Source organism: Eschrichtius robustus, chromosome 1 (genome assembly GCF_028021215.1).
Source record: "Eschrichtius robustus isolate mEscRob2 chromosome 1, mEscRob2.pri, whole genome shotgun sequence".
In the NCBI taxonomy this organism is placed as follows: Eukaryota; Metazoa; Chordata; class Mammalia; order Artiodactyla; family Eschrichtiidae; genus Eschrichtius; species Eschrichtius robustus.
This window is the reverse complement of record NC_090824.1, coordinates 125935630-125957952: the sequence shown is the minus strand read 5'-3', so window position 1 is coordinate 125957952 and position 22323 is coordinate 125935630. Positions and strand designations below refer to the sequence as shown.

The window sequence follows — 22323 nt, the reverse complement described above, 5'->3', positions numbered from 1 at the left end:
GTAACTGAAATTTTTCCTTAGGGCTTCCGGATTTAAATCTGTGACAGTGGACAGGTAACATAATCCACAGGGCTGTTCAAACATGTAACTGCCCTAAGGCACCCCCTGGGAGCAAACTGCTAGGTGGAAAGAATATGTTGGCTGTTGTTTTGTGTAGAGGAGGGGCTAGGAGAAAGTAAGTGTTGATTTCCCCAATGTTTCCTTTGTGTGGCTGCCGTTGCCATGTGGTGGTCTGTTGCTATGAGATTTGTGGTGCCAGACAATGGCTGCTGGCTCTTTATGCCTGTGCTATTGGTAGAGCTGTTTCTGCAGGAGTCAGGCTAGTAAGCAATTGGCTACGCAGTGGAGAAACCCTGGTCACTGTGCACCATCCCTCTCCGGGTAAGTGCTGCCTGAGGCAAGACTGAAGGTGAAGGAGTGTTAATTATAGCCAAGGAAAAAGAAAAATCAGTAGCTGAGAACCATCTTAACTTTCCAGTACAAATACCTAAAATTAGATATTTCATAGTTCACACACGTACTTTCCTACATCAGAATCACACAGAATAAACCAAGGGTAACTATCAAGGTTACCATTTCCATGAAAGATTAATGGATAGCCTCTTCCTGTTAGTGAGAAGGACAAAGACACCCACAGTCGGGATCTGTAATCAGATGAGGATGAAGAACCGCTGAGGCAGGTTCTCAGCGGAGCTACCACAGGCTAACTTAACTTCCTGCTAAGCAAAACCACTGCCTATTACTCTGATAATGAGAAAACTTTGTCCCACAGACCAAAGTACAGGGCTCAACCACAGAGTCTGAAGCAGGGCCAACTGTTTTGCTAGGTAACAGGGGCCAGAGTACACAGAAGTCACCCTGGCTCTGTGTAGATGTCAGCTATTTACCCACCCTCATCCTTCTCCCATAGATTACTCTTTCCATCTCAGAGCAAATACACACTTTTAGAGTATATGTAATTTAAATACCACCTAGCCCCTATGATATTCAACATGGTAAACCACTAGCTATATATGAATATTTAAATTTAATAAAATTTAAAATTCAGTCCCTCAGTTCCACGTGCCACATTTCAGGTGCTCAATATCATGTGTCACTAGGCTATGGTTTTGGAGAGCATATTTCCACCACAAAAAGTTCTACTGGACAGGACAGATCTAACCCAAGACCCCATAAATTAGAAATCTAAGGCCAGGAGAAGTTCAGAGACTTATCCAAGATCACATGGGTAGCTAAATGCACAATCTGTTCTGGAATTCAACTCTCCAGACTCTAGTTCAGAGATATTTGTTCTGTACTACTATGCCTTTAGGGCACTATTATTCCTTAAAACAATTCATCTCAAACAGCTGCAGACACTCCTAGTTGTTGGACTAAAAATGTATACCCTGATGTGGAGATGGGGACGCATAGCCTTTCCATGTTTTTTTGTGCACATATATGACAAAACCCTTACCAAGTGCAAAAACTGAAAACTTTCTCCTCCTCACCAAATCATTAAGCTAGAATTCAGCTGTGGAGGATAAGGCCAAGCTTATCACAGAGCTTTTCATACCCTCTGGAATACAACGGAGTTGCACTCACTTCAGCTTCAAAAATGTGGCCTTATAGCACTACAACTTCTGTCTTTCTGATATTTTGGTAAAGAAGACCGGAGAAAAAGAATTTTAGAGATGTTGTAAGAGGGATTTCTACATGGAGTGGGATGGTGAACCTAGATAAATGATTATCAAAGCTTTTTTTTTTAACAGCAGAATCCTCTTCAAATATAGTTTTACAAAGGAGCTTAACATATAAATCACCCAAAAGTAGAACCGCTCTGGGTTGCATCTGGTTGGGTAGCAGAGATGGGGGCTTCAGTAGCTGTGGCACATGGGCACAGTAGTTGTGGCTCACGGGCTCTAGAGTCAGGCTCAGTAGTTGTGGTGCACAGGCTTAGTTTCTCCACGGCATGTGAGATCTTCCCGGACCAGGGCTCGAACCCGTGTCCCCTGCACTGGCAGGTGGATTCTTAACCACTGCACCACCAGGGAAGCTCTGAAACGATTCATTTTCAAGATGCCATAGTCAACTAGTATTGGATCCACGCTGACTCCAAGGTTTAAGCCATAGATTCTAATAACTTAAAAGCTGGATATGTCCTTATTGGTCATCTAGTTCAACTATACTTAAGAGATGAGGTAACTACAGTCCAAAGAAGTTAAGGAATTTGCCCAAGGTCACACAACAATAGTGGCAGAGATATAGAGGTCTCCTGATTTTCACTCTAGGGCTCTTTCCACTATACCACAAATTCTGTCTAGAAAGCTCATTTGCTGAAGTAAAATATATCACTAGTGATGGCCTTCGACTTAGTGCTGTAGTCTAGAAAGAACCTGTAGCATTTCCTGGAATTCTTATCTAATAAGTCAGCTTTGCCTTTCTTTAAAATGCCGTAGAAGCCAGTAAGCAATTTTGCCTCAACAAAAGTATATGTTTCCAGGACCATGGGTTAAGGTAAGATTTGTGAACCAGAAATAGACTTGGAACCTGTTATTTTGATTTGAAGTGAGGTGGGACAAAGTGAAATCGGGGGAATCAGACCTCTGTATAAATGCTAAGAATACGTCTTAAAAAAGCCAAGGAAGACACTCCAGGTTATACTTGGGTCTTCTTAATAGTCCTAAGGTTGAGCCTAGTTAAGGAGGATCTTTGTAGTGCTGGCTGAATCACGAACAGTCTAAAAAGGAGATGGGATCTGCAGGAATTTCAAAATGCCTCCAAGGCAAGGTTTACAGTGAGAGATAGGAAAGAAAGCAACAATGCAGGACGGGTAAGCAAAGAAATCAGGAAGAATTGAGGTCATGACCCCTACACCTGTTCTCAGCAAGGTTGCTCAGTTCTATAGGAACCGCAGGATCTTCCATTCCCCTCAGAGGCCAAGCATTCATAGCTTCTCTCTAAGCCGTAAGGGTTTTTCAGTTTGAAGACAGTAGTTTGCCAGGCAAAGAGACAGAAAGTATAAAAAGTTGGGGTAGCAGACAAAAAAACCTAGAAGGCTGGAAGGATTTTTTAAAAAAGTATCTGTATGTAGTTCTTATCATTAACTTGAAAACTGACTCAGTACACTAGATCTTACAGATCTGCAGAGAATGATCTTTGCAGGAAATCTCTGTTTAAAGATGAAAAGGAATGTGAACCAGTTCTGATCCTAATTCAGAACTTTGCCCACAGACAGTTCAGGTGAAGGCCCTCTGGGACGGCCAGAAAGCAAAGTAGAGTATATCATTGCAGAACAGTTCTCTTTCCCTTGGGATGAAAGAAAAAGAAAAGAGAGGTAATAAGCCCTGAAATACAACATGATAGGTGGGAGAAAATATGGTATTAAACGTAGAGGACTAACATCTTACAGGTTTAAATAAGTTAGAGTGATCTTAAACTTGGTGAAAGTAATATTTATTCTGAGTTTCAGAGAAGGTATAGAATTCTGGAAAGTATCTGATTTTATAGTATCTATTAGATATATATTAGCATAGATCCAGAAATGACAATGAGATGGTGTAAGCATCCATTCATTCAAATAAATATTTGTGAGGGCCTACTATAGATGCCAGCCATTAAGTACTGGGGATATAATGGTGAGCAAAACACAGTCTCTGAGCTCACAGAACTTTTGGAACAGTGGAAGAGATAGACATTAACAGAAAAATACAATTATATACAAAATTGCAAATTGTGATAAGTGCTGTGAAATAAAGTACAGGGTGCATTGTAAGTGTGTAACACGGGAACTTGGTGATAGGCTGCCAGTGACAACCAGAAAGTCTTTCAGAGCAAACAATTAAAAAAAAAAAAAAAAATCTATGCTAACATCCCCCCTGGCAGGGAGGGAGAACAGGAATCCTCAGATTAAAAGGTAACCATTGTTCTCAGGAGAGTGAAAGGGTTATTAGCCTCACTCTCAGAGTTTTTATCAGGTTCACATACATAAAAAGCGTACTGCCCTTGGAGAAAGTCACTACCATAAAGATGGGAAGAATACAGTAAATTGGCAGAAAATTGATGTTTTCTATCTTCAATATATTGAAGCAAGAGGCCCTGAAGTTTGCTTGGTGGCACAGAGCTGTGATCTGGATATGTTTGTCATTCCAACAGACTCTGGCTGTTTAGATATTTGGCCACAGGCAGATGAGATTTTTAAAATCAGAGATAGCCACTTGTGATTTCCAGATTGTATATTGTATACACACATACAGAGTCAACCTCTAGGTCAACCTGTCTCTTTACTGTCTCTGCATCAGTTTCTAACACAATAGGATTATTTTCTTTTTCTTTTTGCATTATGGTCTCAGGCACACAATAAAACCTTATCAGCAATGTTATTCTGAAAGCTGAAACTTTACTATATTGCTAACAACGAGAGAGCCAAGAACACAGAATTCTTAACCTGTATCACATCAGCACCTACTGCATGGAAAACCTTAAATAAATACTGGATCACAGCAAAATATTCAGAGAGGCAGACTGGTTTTTACTGAAATGACTAGAATGAAGTGCCTGAATTTCCACAGGCAGACTGATAAGATTGCTTATGATCATCAGAGATAATTAGCTGTGCTCCTCTGGGCCTCTAAACTCCTCAGAGTGGGGATGCTTTGAAAGCCTGGTTACTAATGCAGAGACATGATGGGACTCGGAGGACCAGCCTCTCTAACCACATATTCTTTCACAAGGACTTGGATTCTTTATAAAAAGAAGGTATACTGAAATCAAATCGCCGCAGATGGTACCAAGGGATCTGAAATACCTGGTTAAGTCCCTTTGCACCCCTAATTTTTCAGGTTTACAAACTTTCAAAGCAGAAGAGATTCTGTTCTCAGGGGCAAGTAGAACATACAAGAAGTCTGGATGGTAGCCTTGGGCAGCAGCACCCTACAGTGAGCCAACTGCTTAGTGGATACCTGAAAACAAGACCATGTAAACAGTTCCCTGTTGCCTAGGCCTATAAAATCTGTACTAAGTGACAGATGCGTAAAGTGGCGTGGGTGGCTGGGCAATGAGGCAACCAGTGGGAAGGAGATGGCTGCACCTCCAGGTGCTAAAAAAGGCAAGAGTTGCATATCCAATGAGCCAACTAAGTCAACTTAGGGGTGACTGTTTTCCATTTTCTTGACTCCCACGGCTGCCCTTTTATTACTTTTTCTCTTCAAGCCTGACCCAAAAGTTCATTTATATTCATATTCTCCCATATAAAATGATAGGGAAATGGAGAGTATAGACACAGTTTGAATTACTGCATGGCCAGCACCTATCAAATGACTGCTTAAGTACCAGGGCCAACACCATTGAATAGCTATGAAGGGGAGATAATTAATTTAAAAAACTGTCAATCTCTAGAAGCTAGGCAATTTTACAGACAAGTTTGCTATAATCCTCTGGGTAGGTATCCCCAGCAAACTATGGTCATTTGGACTCCTAATAAATACTCGGTATTATTTATAACAATAAGCCCCCTGTTGACAGAAGCAGGTTGAGAAGGGATGGGAAAGCCACACATAGCACTTACCATCTTCTGTTTCCTGCCACACGATGCCCTCAAGGTTGACGCTTGTCCCAGGTTCGCAGGGGCCCAGGCACTCGGGCTCTGTGGCCAGAGCCACATCACATGTGTTGACCCCAACTGATCGGGTACGAACCATGATCTGCTCACAGGGGGATGCGATCTCATTATTGGCCACTGGCACCAAAAGGTGCAGTGGCAGCACTGCTGGTGTGGAGACAGGGGACTCCATCTGTGGGGGAAGAGAAAGTAGTAGCTGAGTTACAAGGAAGATATTTATAGGAAATAACTTCTCTGTATTTAATCTAGTCCTACATCCTTTCCTGCCAGAGTGCAGAGGGCTTTAAATGTAAGACTTTGGTCCTCACTTTCAAGTTCTAGCTCACGACACCATTACAAATCTAAGTGGTTTCGATGAGTGCACCCTGGACTAGGAGAAGCTCTATTTCTTATTAACAATCCTCCTCATAAACTGTGCTTGGCTAAAAGTGTATTAAAAAACTTGTCTCATTTCAAAATCTCTAGTGAAAGAGAATCAGGGCCAGACTTCAACAGCAAGGGAGCACACAGATTGATGAGAAAGAAAAGGCTCAGCTTCTGAGGCATGTTCTACTGCTACCACTTTGCTTCCCTCCAATCTATCATTCAACAAATAATACATTAATCAGGTATAAAATCCAAGAATACAGGTAGGATTAAAGAAGGGGAGAAATATCCAGATCCTAGGAATGCCACTTCAGGAAGACTAGAGCTTTAATTCATCTTTGGGTAGAAGGAAATCTACTTAAAAGTTACAGGAGGGCTGGGAGCAACCTGTCGGGGGTTTCTAACCCACAGAGATTATAACAGCGATTGGTTAATGAGAATGGCATTTCGGAGTGTGAATCTAACATCGAGTGTACGTGTAAGAAACAGGAGGTACTGTTACTATCCAGAAACCAATCTATAGCAGTCTATAGTCAAACACAAGAACCAGCAATCTACCTCAAAAACTAGACCCTCTCACAAGAATGCAATTACTTAGATTCCAAGAAGAAAGCAACACATCTAGAGTTAAAAGAAAAATTGTAATAAAAAGCAATAATCCCTTAATTCTTTAAACCCCAGCATTTATCAGGTTGACAAAGTACCAACTCTGAGTCAATATTGCCTACACCCTAACTAAACAGTGTCTGGAATATGCAAAGGCACTCAATACACACACTGACTGATCTTCCCTAAAGATTAAGTATGATACCAATCAGAAGACCTAGAAAATAAGAGTCAAGGATTGGGACCCTCTTTCCCTTGTGAAAGATAGGTTGAATGTACTCCTTCAACAGACCCACACTGAAAGCAAGGCACACATGCACCCATAATCCAAGCTGCTGGACAGCTCTGCAACAGAACTCTGGTTCTGAAATAGTTTACTGCATGACCACCACTCTATCTATAATCCATCTCCCTCCTTTTAAACACATACATGCACGCGCACGCACGCACACACACACACACACACACACACACACACACACACACACCCCTACACCTTCCTGGCCTCGAACACTACCCTGGAAGCTGAGATCTGGGTACTGCATCCATTCTCTACAGGTAGCTCTCTGACTTCTTGGCTTACAAGTCAAGTGATGGTATTTGCAGACCATCACCATCAGAGTCCACAGAATGCTAGAACACTGATTCTGATCAATTCTGGTCCCTGAAAAGCTGCCAAAACCTTATCCTTATCTGTTTGTTGTTACACACATCCACCCTGTACTTCCCTAACTCCACCCTTTTCATAAAATGGAAGTGGAAGCCTGTCTAATGAATCTTCTGCATCATGGTAAATGCCAAAAGGCATTTTTGGTCTTTTGTACTCTTGAAAATCAGGCATTTATAATCCAGTTTGGAAAACTTCTTGGGATGTGGTAGATGCCTGAAAAACCCTTTAAAATTTCTAAGCACAGGGCTTCCCTGGTGGCACAGCGGTTGAGAGTCTACCTGCCAATGCAGGGGACATGGGTTTGAGCCCTGGTCTGGGAGGATCCCACATGCCGCGGAGCAACTAGGCCCGTGAGCCACAACTACTGAGCCTGTGCATCTGGAGCCTGTGCTCCGCAACAAGAGAGGCCGCGACAGTGAGAGGCCCGCGCACTGCGATGAAGAGTGGCCCCCGCTCGCCGCAACTAGAGAAAGCCCTCGCACAGAAACGAAGACCCAACACAGCCAAAAATAAATATTTAAAAAAAAAAAATTTTTTTTTAAACTTCTAAGCACAGATTTGAAGGTGAAAACAACAGAAAAAATAAACTGGATTTCCTACTACTCCTGTGTAGAGCTGGACTCTGGCTCTAATCATTAAGTCCTCTCAGGAATGCTATAAGAAGGTGGTTCATTAACTCTTTGGAAAGAAAGTTTCCTGGAGATTTTACCCGTGAGAGTTACTAGAAAGGGGAAATCAGAGACAGAGTATACAAACCATCTTTACTCTTAGCCTCACCTCTGTTTCTTGGTTCTTTCTCTTGGGGAAGAACTAAGACAGAAGCAACTTCACAGTTAGTATGTGCATTTCCTTTGCTTAAGAGTTTGTTCCCTTTTCTATACCTTTCTTCTACTAGCAAGAGAAATTCCTGCAAAGTCCTCTTTCTTGGACAAAGAAATTGGCCTGAACCTTTTGGGTCACTCCTGTGAACTTTCTGATTGCCTCGCTTGAGCAAGTCCTATTGCCAACCTGTCCCATCGTTGAGGCAGCAATCCTAATCAGAGAAGGCGGTAAGTCCCCAGGGAGTCACCTACACACTCTGCCATCAAGGACAGCTCTTTTCTGTAAGTGGTTTCATTTCCTGTTAGGTTATTCAGTGCTGCTGGGAGGCCAGGGAAAAGATAAGCTGCTAATATCTAGACAAGCTAAGCTCCCAATTCTATACTAACAGACCCAGAAAACAACATCTAAGATATAAGTACAAAACACCACTGCTGCATTCAAGCAGCTTGCCAAATTAAACCCCGCGGTAGAACATCTGAAGAGAAGAAACTTAGCTGAACTGATCACTAAGAATAACAGAACTAATACACATGAGGAGCTGATTAACGTGTGTATGCATCAAACCACCCTTACTGATCAGAGTTAAGTTACTAGAGTTCAGGATCTCTGTTTGTGTGAGGATGACTTTATTTAACTATCTGATTAGTTAAACGAGATTTCTGAGGGTGAGAAGTGAGGAAATCTACCTATGGATGTGGAACTACTGTTCAGTTTCCTTCTACTTTGCAAAAGAAATCTAAGGAGCAGCACAATAATGTTTAATTACAGCTCTAGCTCTGCTAATTACTGTTTGGTCACATCTATAATCTACATTAAGCCATACTGCATAATAAGCAGCTCTGTGATATTCATCTAATAACCTAGGTGGCTTTGTGGGATTTCAAATTCTACTATTCATCGGAACAGACATAGCTTCATTTAACACTCTCCAGGAGAGGATAAAAATAAAAAAAGGACTCATTTTGCCATCTTTCCTGTAATGCCTAGGATATAAGAGCAGGGATTGTCAAGAGACTGATGCCAGCAGGGAAAATAAGCAATAGAAATATGAAAAGTTAAGGTCATTAAATACCTTAACAACTATGACAATGATAAAAGCTGGGCCAATTCTCAGATTCTGAAATGCTAAGAAGTGCCACCATGGCTCCTGGAGCTCACTGAAATGGGAAGGTAAACAACAAAACAAAACCAAACCTGAAAAGAGACAGAGAATTTAAAGATGGAGATCTCTGAAGTTTCCCAATATTTCATGTCCTTTATTTTTTAATGATACTTCTTTTCAATTCACCTTTAGATATTAGTCTAATAGCACCTACTAGGGGTCTGAGTGTTGATAGGCAGGTGACACAAAAATGAGGACTAGAGAGAATAAAGACAAGCCAGAGCCATTAATCTCCCCACAATAAGCAATTATACACTGACTTCAGCTGCCTCCCATACTTGAGAGGCACTAATGGAGGAAAAAAATTTCAAGGCTGCAACATAATTTTAAGGGTAGAAAATGTAGCAAAGAAATATTTGGGACAGACTCTCCTCTTCACAAATGTGAGTCTGATATCTTTACCTTCACAGTCAAAAGGCAGAAAAGGAGCTGGTTTGACTGATAACTGCGGTAGCTCTAAGAAACTCCCTTTTATCCAAGAGTGAAAGATTACTGGGGATCATGGTTAGATGAATGTTCACATTTATCAGGAAAGACTGTGCAGAAAGTAGAATGTCATCAAATATACTAAATACTATATTAATAAGAAGTTCTCTTTCTTCAATAATTCCAAAGAAGATCCTTCAAGATTTTATAGCGACTCGGCATCAGCAACACTAACAGTAATATACGATCTTGATTCGTGGACAAAATGTAAGTACTCACCCTGATGTATTATAGTAAACTTGATTTGCTCACACAGTTTTTATTGTGGTTATTAAAAAAAAAAGGTAATTTAAAAAATCCCATTTATCAGTTTATTGTGTTATTTATACTTCTCTCAAATTAAAACACGGAATAAAACCCTCAATTGTTTGAACTGCCTTCTGTTGATTGCCAATTTGAGACAAAATAAGTTCACTGTATTCTTTTTTAATAATTTAGGATTATTTTTGCTTATTCTGAAAGATCCTTATTATGAGAGGCTGGAGGGTGGAAATCATGGAATAACTGAAGATGGAGGCAGGAATCCGAATTCTTCCTCTCCGTGAGGCTCTTGTCAGAAAGCAACAGAATATTCCGAGTAAATCCCCAAACAGCTTAACATTTAACTACTAGTGAAGGAGGAAATCAGCTCCTTTTCAAACACTAAGTACCTTTCCAAGTGCCTCTCCAAGAAAAAAGGAAGGAAGGGAGGAAAGAAGGGAGGGAGGGAGGGAGGAAGGAAAGAAGGAGAGGGGAGAGGAGGGGAGAGGGGGAAAACGAGGCTTGCTGGTTTCCTGAGCTTCCAGATTTCACTTGGGCTGCTTTGAAGAAGAATTTGGTTGTAACTCTGGTTACTTTCCCAGACATCTTGTAGTAGAAGACAAGGAGGTAAAAGAGAAAAAGAAAGACGTGGTAGCTGGCACCACAGCCAAACATCAAACAGTTCTTAAAAGCTACATATTCTATTATTCAAAGAAGACTTACTTTAGCATTCAGTTTTAACCAATCATCACCTGGTCAAGATCAGCAGTGAAGGCTGTTCCAGTGTGTACTACAAAATGCAAGTGCAGTGAACACATAATCTAAAGACTACAGATTAGCCATAGGGAGGTCTCCGAGATGATCCCTATAGAGTCTCAGGCTCAGACCCTAAAGACTCTTCTGGTAAAGAGAAGGAGATGGCAGATCAAATGATCCTAATATTCAAGCCTGTCTAAAACTCCCAATGTGTGGGACTGAGTAAATTATGCTGGAAATTGAACAAAAGAAAAAATCTCATAAGCAAAATCAATGCACAACATAAATCACATGGCAGTGTCCAATACTGTGCAAAGGTTTTTGCTGAATGAAGCATCTCTTTTGCTCTTCCAAGTCTTCTCACTCTACAGTCTCCTGCCTGCTTGAAATGCACCACATTTGCCTTCAGCAAAACTATTAACTTTGTAGCTGATGAGCAACCATAGGGACCTAAGTACTACCTACCTCTGAAACTGACTACATTTTTTTTCCACACAAGGTTGATGATACCTCCTCCCATTCCTACATTGTTCCAAAGGAAGCACTAGAATTAGCTCTCAAGAATAAAGAATCTGAGAAAAATTCATTCTTTGGCTGCAACTACTTCCTCTCCTGAACACGCTTCTTACCTCCTTTTACATACTCATTTCCTAAAAACGTCACGGCTGTAACGTGTCTTCTCTACTCCATCTTCTTTCCCCTTAAGGAAAGTAAACACAACTGCAAGTTAAAGCCTTTCTCTGAATCATTCAGAATCACAGATGTCAAAAGAAAAGTCTCAACATATCCTCCAACATGGATGGACAAACTGTACTTATGAACCTAATCATCATTTGTATTGATGGTCCTATGAGAAAACACGAGCATTTTAACTGAGACATCACAAACCACATCTTGCTCTGCAGCAGCTTGGGAAGGAGAAATGCGAATGATTCTCCCGGCTTTAAGCCAGCTGTTCTTCACCTTCCAGGTCTTGGGAACCCAGATTTAAAAATTGAGAACCTTACACAGCTTTTATTTATGTAGGCTATATCTATTGATATTCACTGTGTTAGAAATTAAAACTGAAAGATTTTAGTACGTACTAATTAACTAATTTAAAACAACTAACAATTTTGAAGTGACAAAATTAGAGACACAGAGAACAGACTAGCAGTGGCCAGGGATAAGGGTTGGTGGGAGGAGGAAGGAAGGTGGGTGTAGTGAGGAAAGGGCAACACAGGGATCCCTGCAGTGATTGAACTGTACCTTGACTATGTGGTAGATACCCAGACTAGACATGTGATAACATTGATAACGAAGACCAACACAGCCAAAAAATAAATGAATAAATTTATTAAAAAAAAAACCAAAAGAAAACTGGTCTCACACAGATATGTATGTCCTTTTCAGATAATTGTGGATATTCTCCTTTGATGTGACCCCAAAACGCAAAGAGTAATAGTTCTTTTTATTTTTTAATATTTATTTTATTTATTTGGCTGCGTGGGGTCTTAGTTGCGGCACGCGGGATCTTCGTTGTGGCATGTGGAATCTTTTAGTTGCGGGATGTGGGATCTAGTTCCCTGACCAGGGATCGAACCCAGGCTCCCTGCATTGGGAAGCACGGAGTCTTAGCCACTGGACCACCAGGGAAGTCCCAATGAGTGATAGTTCTTAAAAGTTATTGACAATGTGGAATCTGAAACTTTTTGTACTCTGTTAGATTACAATCCATTGGTCTAGCTTGCACTTGGAATGTTCCTTTAACTGCATGATTTTTTTTTTTTTAACATCATGCATTAGTCATTTGGAAAATACTGGTTCACTGAGTTAGACAGCTCTTTCAAATGTTGACATATTCCATTAATGTTGAAAAGTGTTATTTGTTAATATTGTCTCTGAGCTTATCAGAAAAGTCTTTAAAATACTGGTAAGGTGTCAAACTCATAGTGGGGTAGATACAAATTTTCCAAAATTGTAATGTTAGCTTGAAAGCTCAAATTTTATCATTAACAACAAATAACTGTCAGTTGTTGTCCTTGGAATAATAGGCTTGTTACCAACCAGCATTCTTGGCCTTCTCTAATCAGTAGAAATTGATAAGATGCAAGACAAGGAATTCAGGCAAGGCTGCAGCAGGAGAGAGCAAAAACAAGTAGCAAGTTCCCTGGCTTGCTCACTGAGGCAGGGCGAGCTGGTTCTTTATATGGGGTAACGGTAGGGGTGGGTCCGGGGGTTGGGCCAGAGGGGTAGTTTAGGTGGTCTGTCCACCACTTTGGTGGTGTTGTGTGCAGGGCGCAAGCACAATATCTTGCTTTTGCTCCTGGTACCCTGCTTTTTTGCTCTTGGCTCTTCAGAAGTGGCAGTTGAGTTTTTGGTCTTTTTGTATCTTGTTTTCCATAATTTGCCCCAACTGGGCATGCACAAAGCTATTTTTAGTCCCATATAGTTTCTTGGTATTTTGTTGCTGGAGGAGACAGGTGCAAGCACTGCAGCAAAGGGTCCCTGGTCCCAGCCTGTCTCAGACTTATTTCATTCATTTTCAAGAAAATGTCTGCTAAATACCCAAGTCTGAATAACTATAATTTGTTAGTTGTTCTCTCAAGTAAAAATGGCATTTCATGAAAAAACTGTCTAGTTCAGCTTGCAACTCAATTGCACAAGCGCTGTTCCTAGAGACAAACAGGACGCAGAAGAAGTGCTTTATGTGTACTTCCCATTTTGCTACATAGAATATAAAATGACATGTACTCAAAGGTCAGGATTTAATAAGCTAATAATTGTTACTGCTTTATTAAAGATATTTTAAAGTGAAACTAGCTATATAAAGATGTTTACCTTTTACTGTGAGGGCACAGCAGTTAAGAATGCTATGGCTACTAGTACAATTTGGTGCCATTGATTTGACTCCTGCCAAGATGTCAGCCATTTTACCTACCATTGCTTTTGCACCATCAGTGCAAATGTCAACAGAGTGAAAAAGGCAAGTGTCTTAGTATTATTATGAGAATAGTTTTGACCTGGCAGGACCTCTGAAAAGGTCTCAGGGATACTTCGGGGTCTGAGTGCTATATTTTGAGAATTAATCAAGTTTCATGTTCTGGGATTGGGTAAGTGATCAGCTTCTCCAGAAGCATATGCCATCTGATTCCTATACAAAACTGGGATTCTGGTAGCAAGGAAGTTGAGGGAGGCTGCCTGTTCAGTAGGCAAACAACAGTGTCTGCCACAACAGGGCAGTTTGGAAAGACAGTGAAGGAAAAAGAGACACAAAGGCAGGGAAAATTATTAGCAAGAGTGGAGTAGGAAAGACAGCTCCTAAGATCCAGACTAAGGATCTTTTAACTAAGGGATGTTCACAAGTTAGGTATTAATAAATTTCAGCAATTGAGTAATGAGTGAGTATTTTAAAAATTTGGGAGAATAAAGCGCTCAGTTAATTGTTTATAAAACGGACAAAAGAATGATGGTCATTAACTACTAATAAAATTGATCCTTACCCTTGTGGGCGGGGGGGGGGGGGGAATCACTCTCTCTAGTGCCTATTTGTTCTCAAATTGCTAAGCATAAGACTTCTCTGAAATTGTAATTTAGTAGTTCAGAAATTAAACATGGCTTATCTAAAAGAAATTTTAAAATGGGCCCCTTAATTAACCAGAAGCCATCACTTCCTACAGAAGTCTTCCTTGTCTTTGCTACTTAAGCTAAGGTATAGAGATAAAACTTCAAAGTGGTATGAAGGGTGTTGCACAGTCTGAGTTAACTCCTGATTATGGACACCTTAGCACTACTGAACCAAGTGGGAAATGGCCATCTGCTTAGATATGCTTCAATGCCCAAGTGTCTCCTAGGTGACTTTGTGTTTTATAATATAAGGTCACAGAATATCAACTGATTCTGTATAACTTCCACATAAGACCTACAGATTTGACAGGAAACAATGGGTGATTCCAATGAGAGGTCATTCTGTCTAAACAAAGCACCTTAAGCAGCAAAGCTATTTGGGTTCCTAGAGAGCATGTGCAAGACAAAATTATAAAATCGCATCATAGTGTGGAAAAACCTTCAAGATCATCTAACTAAACTAACCTAACCACTCAAGGGTGAAATCTTTTCTATAATAGGTAGTCATAAAACCCCTATTTGGGGACTTTCCTGGTGGCACAGTGGTTAAGACTCTGTGCTCCCAATGCATGGGGCCCGGGTTTGATCCCTGGTCAGGGAACTAGATCCCACATGCATGCTGCAACTAAGAGTTCACGTGCCACAACTTAGGAGCCCGCCTGCCGCAACTAAGACCTGGCGCAACCAAATAAATAAATATTTAAAAAATAAATAAAAAATAAAAATAGGGCTTCCCTGGTGGCACAGTGGTTAAGAATCTGCCTGCCAGTGCAGGAGACACGGGTTCGAGCCCTGGTCCAGGAGGATCCCACATGCCGCGGAGCAACTAAGCCCGTGCGCCAAAACTACTGAGCCTGCGCTCTAGAGCCTGCGAGCCACAACTACTGAGCCCGCGTGCCACAACTACTGAAGCCCGTGCACCTGGAGGCCATGCTCTGCAACAAGAGAAGTCACGCTCTGCAACAAGAGAAGCCACCGCAATGAGAAGCCTGTGCACCACAATGAAGCGTAGCCCCTGCTCGCCACAACTAGAGAAAAGCTTGCGCACAGCAACGAAGACCCAATGCAGCCAAAAATAAATATATAAATACATAAGTTTTTAAAAAATAATAAAATAAAAATAAAACCCCTATCTGAACTTTATCCACCCCGCCCTAACCCTGTGGTGAGAAAATAACCCTTACTTTACTGGGTGGCTTAAAAGATTAAATTCTTTAACATATGTCAAGGGCCTAGCAATATGTCTACCGTATTCTGGCAATCTCAAATGGTAGCCATTATTAGTTACTCTAAGAGTCAAGTCACTCTTGAAAGCTCATACTGAATTTCATAGCCATTAAAACTCCCTAAATCTTTTCTGCTCAAACTTTGAAAACATTCTCTTCCACCTCTGACCCCCACCACCACCACCAGTTTCCTTTCCCAGAAGCAATCAACCCAATGCATATGTATTTGCTTGTTTATATGTACCTTCCCTTCATTCTTTTTACACAAATGACAGTGCACTACATACACTGTTCTGTACCTTATTTCTTCATGTAATAAAAATGGAGGTAACTGTTTTAAACTTTAAATGCTCATCATCCTAAAAGACAGACTGATGATGAAATCTCAGCTCTGTAAAAACATCAGGGGTACCTATATTTCATACGGTCATTGTAGCAATTAACTGAATACGAAGTGCTTAGTGTATAGTGCCCAAGACACAGTAAAAGTTCAATAAATATTAGCCAATAACAATAATGATGATAATAATAGTAATAACAACAATATCTTACAATTTAATTCTATCTTTCAGTCTTTTATGACATTGTCAATCTCTATTCAGACATTCAGTACTTGAACTATCCATCTGCAGTGGTTCATTCTAGTATAGTTTTGACTTCATTATGTCTTCCCTTCTTCTGGTAGAGGAATTTCTCTTTCCTGTGGGAAATCCATTCCCCCAACTTCATTCCACTATAGGAGTGGGCCCAACTCTACTCAGACTACATGGAATAGGTTCTCCACAGGCTACAGAGATTCTTTCTTCCCCTGGTCCCTTAAGCTGGAAGGACTAATTAAACCTGGAACTGCTAGTGGCCATTTCCCCTAACACTTGAGAAGGCTTGTCTAAGAATAAAGCCAATTCAGGGGAAAGTAGAATAGAAATGAGCAAAGATAGAACCCCAAAGACATTATTTGAGCCCCTGCCGGAAACAAATAAACTCCATTGGTGAGAACCTACAAATTCCTCGTTTGCTTAAACTAGCTTGAGCCAGGTTTCCATCACAACTGAAAAAGTCCTGACCACTACATATCACCCACAAATTTATATGCATACTTTCTATTTAGTCACAAGTTATAATGAAAATGTTGAACAAGACTGGATCAATGGCAGAGTCTTGTGGTATACTAACCTAGCTAACATCTAGTGATCAATACTCTTTAAATATAGCTCTTCAGCCAACTATAAAGTCACCCAACTGTATCACCATCCAGTCCACATTTCACTGACATGTCATCAAGAATATCATAAAAGGCTTTTTCAAATATCTTGAAGAAATCAAGGCACTCCAATCTACCCACCCAAAAACTCTATTGGGAAAAGAGAGAAAGTTTAGAGTGTCATGTTTTAGAACTTAATTTGGTTTCTAATAAGCATTATTTTTCCGGATTCCTTTCTTCATTCAGAAACATTAAATACTTACTATAATCTAAGCACTGTATTATGGCAAGTGATGAATCTTAATATGGTCCCTGTCCCTAGGTCTGGGCAGGTAAACAAATGTGAACAAGTAATTAAAGAAGTATCATAAAGGATGTAAAAGAAGTACAAAGGTGGCAAAATCACTTGTGTACACCTGGGAGAGAGGCAGGTGACGTTTCAGCTGAGTCTTAGAAATAAGTTCAACAGGAAGATAAGGAAAATTAGGTTATTTTAGTCAGATATAATACCAAATACATGGCCTGAGAGGGAACCACAATAGTTTGGCATGGAGGGAATGGTCAAGCGGTGGGAGATTACATGTCATGCTAAAGAAGGTCACTGTGGAGTTTTAAGCAGGAAAGTGATATGATCCAATAAGGTTTTTAAATGATAGAAGCAAACTTCAATTACTGCTTACTGTGTATGTGTGTCAAGCACTTTTCAAAGCATTTTATATGTATTCCTCAAAATGACCCTCTGAGGTAATTAACATTGTATCTCCTTTTAAAGATGAATATACTAAATCTATATGGGCTAGGTAAGTTGGCCAAGGTCATATAGCTACCAAGTGATAAAACTGGGATTCAAACTCAGGCAATTTGGCTCTAGAACCCATGCAACTATAAAGAAGTGAGAACCCAAACTGAATGGTGTCACAAGAAGTCAAGGGAAAATGAAGTTTCAAGAAGAAAACGGGCTGCTGTTATGCAAGCCGAAATTGCAGGAAAGGGTAAGGCACAGAAGCTAAATTGCACTGGCTAAGGGAAAGCATCAAGAGGTGAAGGAAAGATAGTCAGAAGTTATTGTGTGTCTACCGTGCACCAGAGTTATCTTAGTAAATCTCCTACACCCCTAGGAAGCAGATGATGCTTTGTTTGATAGAAAATAAACAAAGCCCCATGAAGGTTAATTCATTTGTCCATAATGACCAGTTACTAAGTGGCAGGGCCAGGATTTGAACCAAGGTATGCCTAACTCTAAAGCTTGTGCTCTTTTCCATTATACCATGCTACTCCAAAAAACCTTAGGCATGACCAGGAAGAAGAGTGCAAGTACTTCACAAACTATCTGTTTAACATTTTGTTCTAGGATTTCGCTAAAGTTCAATGTTGTTTGATGGTCTACAATTTTGAAAATTTGGACATTTGCCTGTCTGCAGTCTTATGGTTCTCTCCCATCTACCAGGATTCCCTAGACAAAAGGATCTCTGACTACATGTGCAAACTCTTTCAATATTTTCCAATGTGATTAATTTGGATTTAGACACTTGAATTCTGTCAAAAATAGAGGTGCTTTGTCAAAGAGGAAAGGAGGTGGTTGCTATTTAGAATTTGGTAAAGCAAACTCATCTTTTATAAAAAGAACAAAGGTTGTTCAAGTGTCTTTAATCTGTTTTTTAGATCTGAATTTGCACATTTGTTTTGGTAAATCCCTGATTTCATACAATGATTTTTTTGCTTCAAGTTGCATCATAATATGGTTCTGATTTTCCAGTACAAATATCCTTTGAAGTGGAACTGAAACACCTATCATAATGCAGTTAAGCCTTGCTAAACTATGTTTCACTTTTCAACAATTCCTTAGCTTAGCTCTTCTAATATAGACCAACAAAAGTGAAAATACCAAATAACAACACTATATGAAATTTAGAATTTTGTACAACATACTTAACATACAGGGCTCACAAAATCTTATAGAAATTGAGAGGGGCACTTCATCTTTCAAGGGCCAGTAAAGTTAAGCTTCCTAAATAGAGTAACTTAGAAAGGCATCAGAGCATTCAATATTGGAAAAAACTCTGGCCTTAAAAATCTTTCACCAAGGTAGAGCATTAGGCAAACCCAACAATGTAAATAAGAGTTGCTATATTCTAGGTAACAGATTTTTACAGCCTTCATTACTAAACATGGTCCTTATTGTAATACTCACAAATCCATTCAACAGTGTAATAAAATGAAGAACTCTATAAGGCTCAGAAAAAACAGATATCCTGTATTTGTAGAGTCAACACAAAGTTTATATCCTAGCTTGCAAAACTTCATTTTATATTAGGAGACAACTGTTAAACAAATAATCGTAACAGAGGTGAACAGAGGGCTGCAAGTACCCTGCCCAGGGAGTGACTGCCAAGAGGCAACAGGGAAGACTTCATAGTGGAGTGGACCTAAAGGAGTTTCCCAAGAAAATAATAGAAAGCATACTCCATTTGCACAGCAAAGGAAACCATACACAAAAGGAAAAGACAATCTACAGACTGGGAGAAAATATTTGCAAATGATGTGATGAAGTTAAGTTGGCTTAACTTCCAAAATATATAAATAGCTCATACAATTCAATAACAAAAAAACCAAACAACCCAATCAAAAAATGGGCAGAAGACCTAAACAAACATTTCTCCAAAGAAGACGTACAGATGGCCAATAGGCACATGAAAAGTTGCTCAAAATCGCTAATTATTAGAGAAACGCAAATCAAAACTACAAGGTACCACCCACACTGGTCAGAATGGCCATCATTAAAAAGTTTACAAATAACAAATGCTGGACAGGGTGTGGAGAAAAGGGAACCCTCCTACACTGCTGGTGGGAATGTAAATTCATGCAGCCACTATGGAGAACAGTATGGAGGTTCCTCAAAAAACTAAAAATAGAGTGGCCATATGATCCAGCAATCCCATTCCTGGGCATATATCCAGACAAAACTATAATTTGAAAGATACATGCACTCCTATGTTCATAGAAGCAGTACTTACAATAGCCAAGACTTGGAAACAACCTAAATGTCCATCAACAGATGAATGGATGAAGAAGATGTGGTACATATATACAATGAAATATCACTTGCCCATAAAAAAAGAATGAAATAATGTCATTTGCAGTGTCATGGATGGACCTAGAGATTATCATACCAAGTGAAATAAGTCAGAAAGAGAAAGACAAATACCATATGATATCACTTATATGTGGAATCTAAAATATGACACAAATGAACTTATGTATGAAACAAACAGACTCACAGACATAGAGAACAGACTTGTGGTTGTCAAGGGGTGGGGGGTTGGGAGAGAGTTGAATTGGGGGGTTAGGACTAGCAGATGCTAACTATTATATATAGAATGGATAAACAGCAAGATCTTATTGTACAGCAACAGACAAATATATTCAATATCCTGTAATAAACCGTAATAGAAAAGAATATGAAAAAGAATATATATGTATATCTGAATCACTTTGTCACATACCAGAAACCAACACAACACTGTAAATCAACTACACTTCAATTTTAAAAAAATGAAAAGAAAAAAGAAAGCATACTCCAAGCAGAAGGAACAGCCTGTTCAAAGGTGCACAGGCACGAACAAACACAATTAGTATATTCAAAGAACCGCAGGTCGTTTGGTTTGGTTGGAGGAGAGAGTAGTACAGGGAGAGTAAAATTTGGACTTAACTTGGCAGGTATTAAGAAACTTCTGAGGAATTAAAGCAAAGGAGTGATATCAGGTTTGTATATTTAAAAGTAAAATTAATGGAAGGGGGTAGACTGAAAGAGATTGAAAAGGAGGGCACCTAGCTAGATGCCTGTTGCAACAAACCCAGTAAGTAAGAAGTAGGAGAAGGCCTCAAGAGACATTCAGGACATACAAGCAGTTTGACTTCACGACGTATGAGACATGTAGGTAATCAGTAGAGGAGTCAGGTATGACTAGAATTTCTAATTCAGATGGTTGGGAGATGATGCATTCCACAAATATTTAATAAGCACCTAATATATGCCGGGCACTATTCTAAGTGCAGAGGATATGCAATGAACAAAACAGATCAAAATCCCAGTCTCTGGAGCTTAAGTTCAAGTGGATGGTATTCTATTACTGAAAGAAAAAGAAAAAAGAGGAGGAACAGGTTTCAGTTTTGATTTGGGGAGACTGGAGAAAGATGAGTGAGATTAGTTTTATATTGCTTTTACTTTGCTTAATTGCCAGCATTCCAGGAAAAGAAGACTGGAAGTGTGTTACAAGGAAGAGGTGGGTCATCAGTGCACAATCTGAAGGGGTCTTCTGAGTATTTTTTTAAGGACTTCAGAATAATATATAAATACAAATGAAAACACAATATAATTTTTCACCTATATGACTGGTAAAGATGAAGCAGTTGAACGATATCCAATCTGGCAAGAATATGGACAAAAAACAGACACTGTTACGCAGTATTAGTTGGTGGGAATATGAATTGGTAGAAACTCTGGAGAGGGCGATTTGGCAATAGGTATTAAGATGTAAAATGTACATGCTTTTTTGTCCAAAAATTCCACTTTTAGAATTTATATTAAGAAGATAAAAGGACAAGTGCACAAAAATGTATCACGTACAGTTTGCTTCAGTGTTAGTTTTTAATAGTCAAACAAACAAAAACCCAGAAACAATCTGAATGTCTATTATAGCATAGATCTATAACTACCATCAAGTGCAGATATCCACAGCATATTTTTGAGTGAAAAAAAGTTTACAGTACAGTATGTATTAAATTAGCCCATTAATGTTAAACTGATCTTTATGTAACTATATAGGATTTTTTTTTTTTTTTTGGCCGCACTGTGTAGCACGTGGGATGGAAGCTCAGAGTCTTAACCACTAGACCGCCAGGGAAGTCCCTATGTACAATTCTTACACACTATGCAGATCAGAAGTGAGAAACAGAAGTTGAGATTTAGAAGGATGTTCTTCCAATCATCTTTGGGTAGTGAGACTCTGGATGATATTTAGTTTCTCTTTTATATTTTTCAGTATTTGATTTTTTCATTTGAGAACTTGTTTAAAATTTAGTTTTTAAAAAAGCTACTTTTAATGGAAAGGGAGTAATGTTTACATATGTAAAGGTTTACGTTTATTGTAAGAAAAGGGACCTAGGTTAATGAGGAAATAGGCAGGCAGGTGAAAAGAGTAAGAATACTGGGGCACATAAGTAGAAGTGGGGGGAGGCAGAAGGGTAATGACATTAAGTCAGTACTTCCATTGCATAGGTCACTGGGACAACGGGCCATAGGACTGGCCCCAAACAGCTGGGTGGTTCCTAAGAGCTGGGGATATGGGCAGTACTACACGAACACTTCTGTGATCTTCGTAAGGCAGATATTCATAAACCAGTCACTGCCCATATTCATTTGATTCTAATTGCCAAGAACTGAGTGGCATCTTCCACGCATGTGCAAATATGCAAACTCTTTGTTGAGAAATAAACAACAATCCCAAACCCCTCTCTGTGGCGACCAGAATCCTACCTGGAACAGGGCCAGAAAGAGCCATGTCTCCAGCACTTCTGAGAAAA

The 22323-nt window shown here is 39.7% G+C and overlaps 1 protein-coding gene across 5 annotated transcripts in view; it reads right to left on the bottom strand.

Annotated features, from left to right (window-relative positions):
- Positions 1-22323, bottom strand: part of ZNF609 (zinc finger protein 609) — a 220351-nt gene that overhangs the window by 52378 nt on the left and 145650 nt on the right. For all 5 annotated transcript variants that reach the window (XM_068553483.1, XM_068553476.1, XM_068553457.1 and 2 more), the window contains one exon: positions 5546-5771. In XM_068553483.1, the coding sequence (XP_068409584.1) occupies positions 5546-5771 (226 nt within the window). The remainder of the gene's footprint in view (positions 1-5545; positions 5772-22323) is intronic.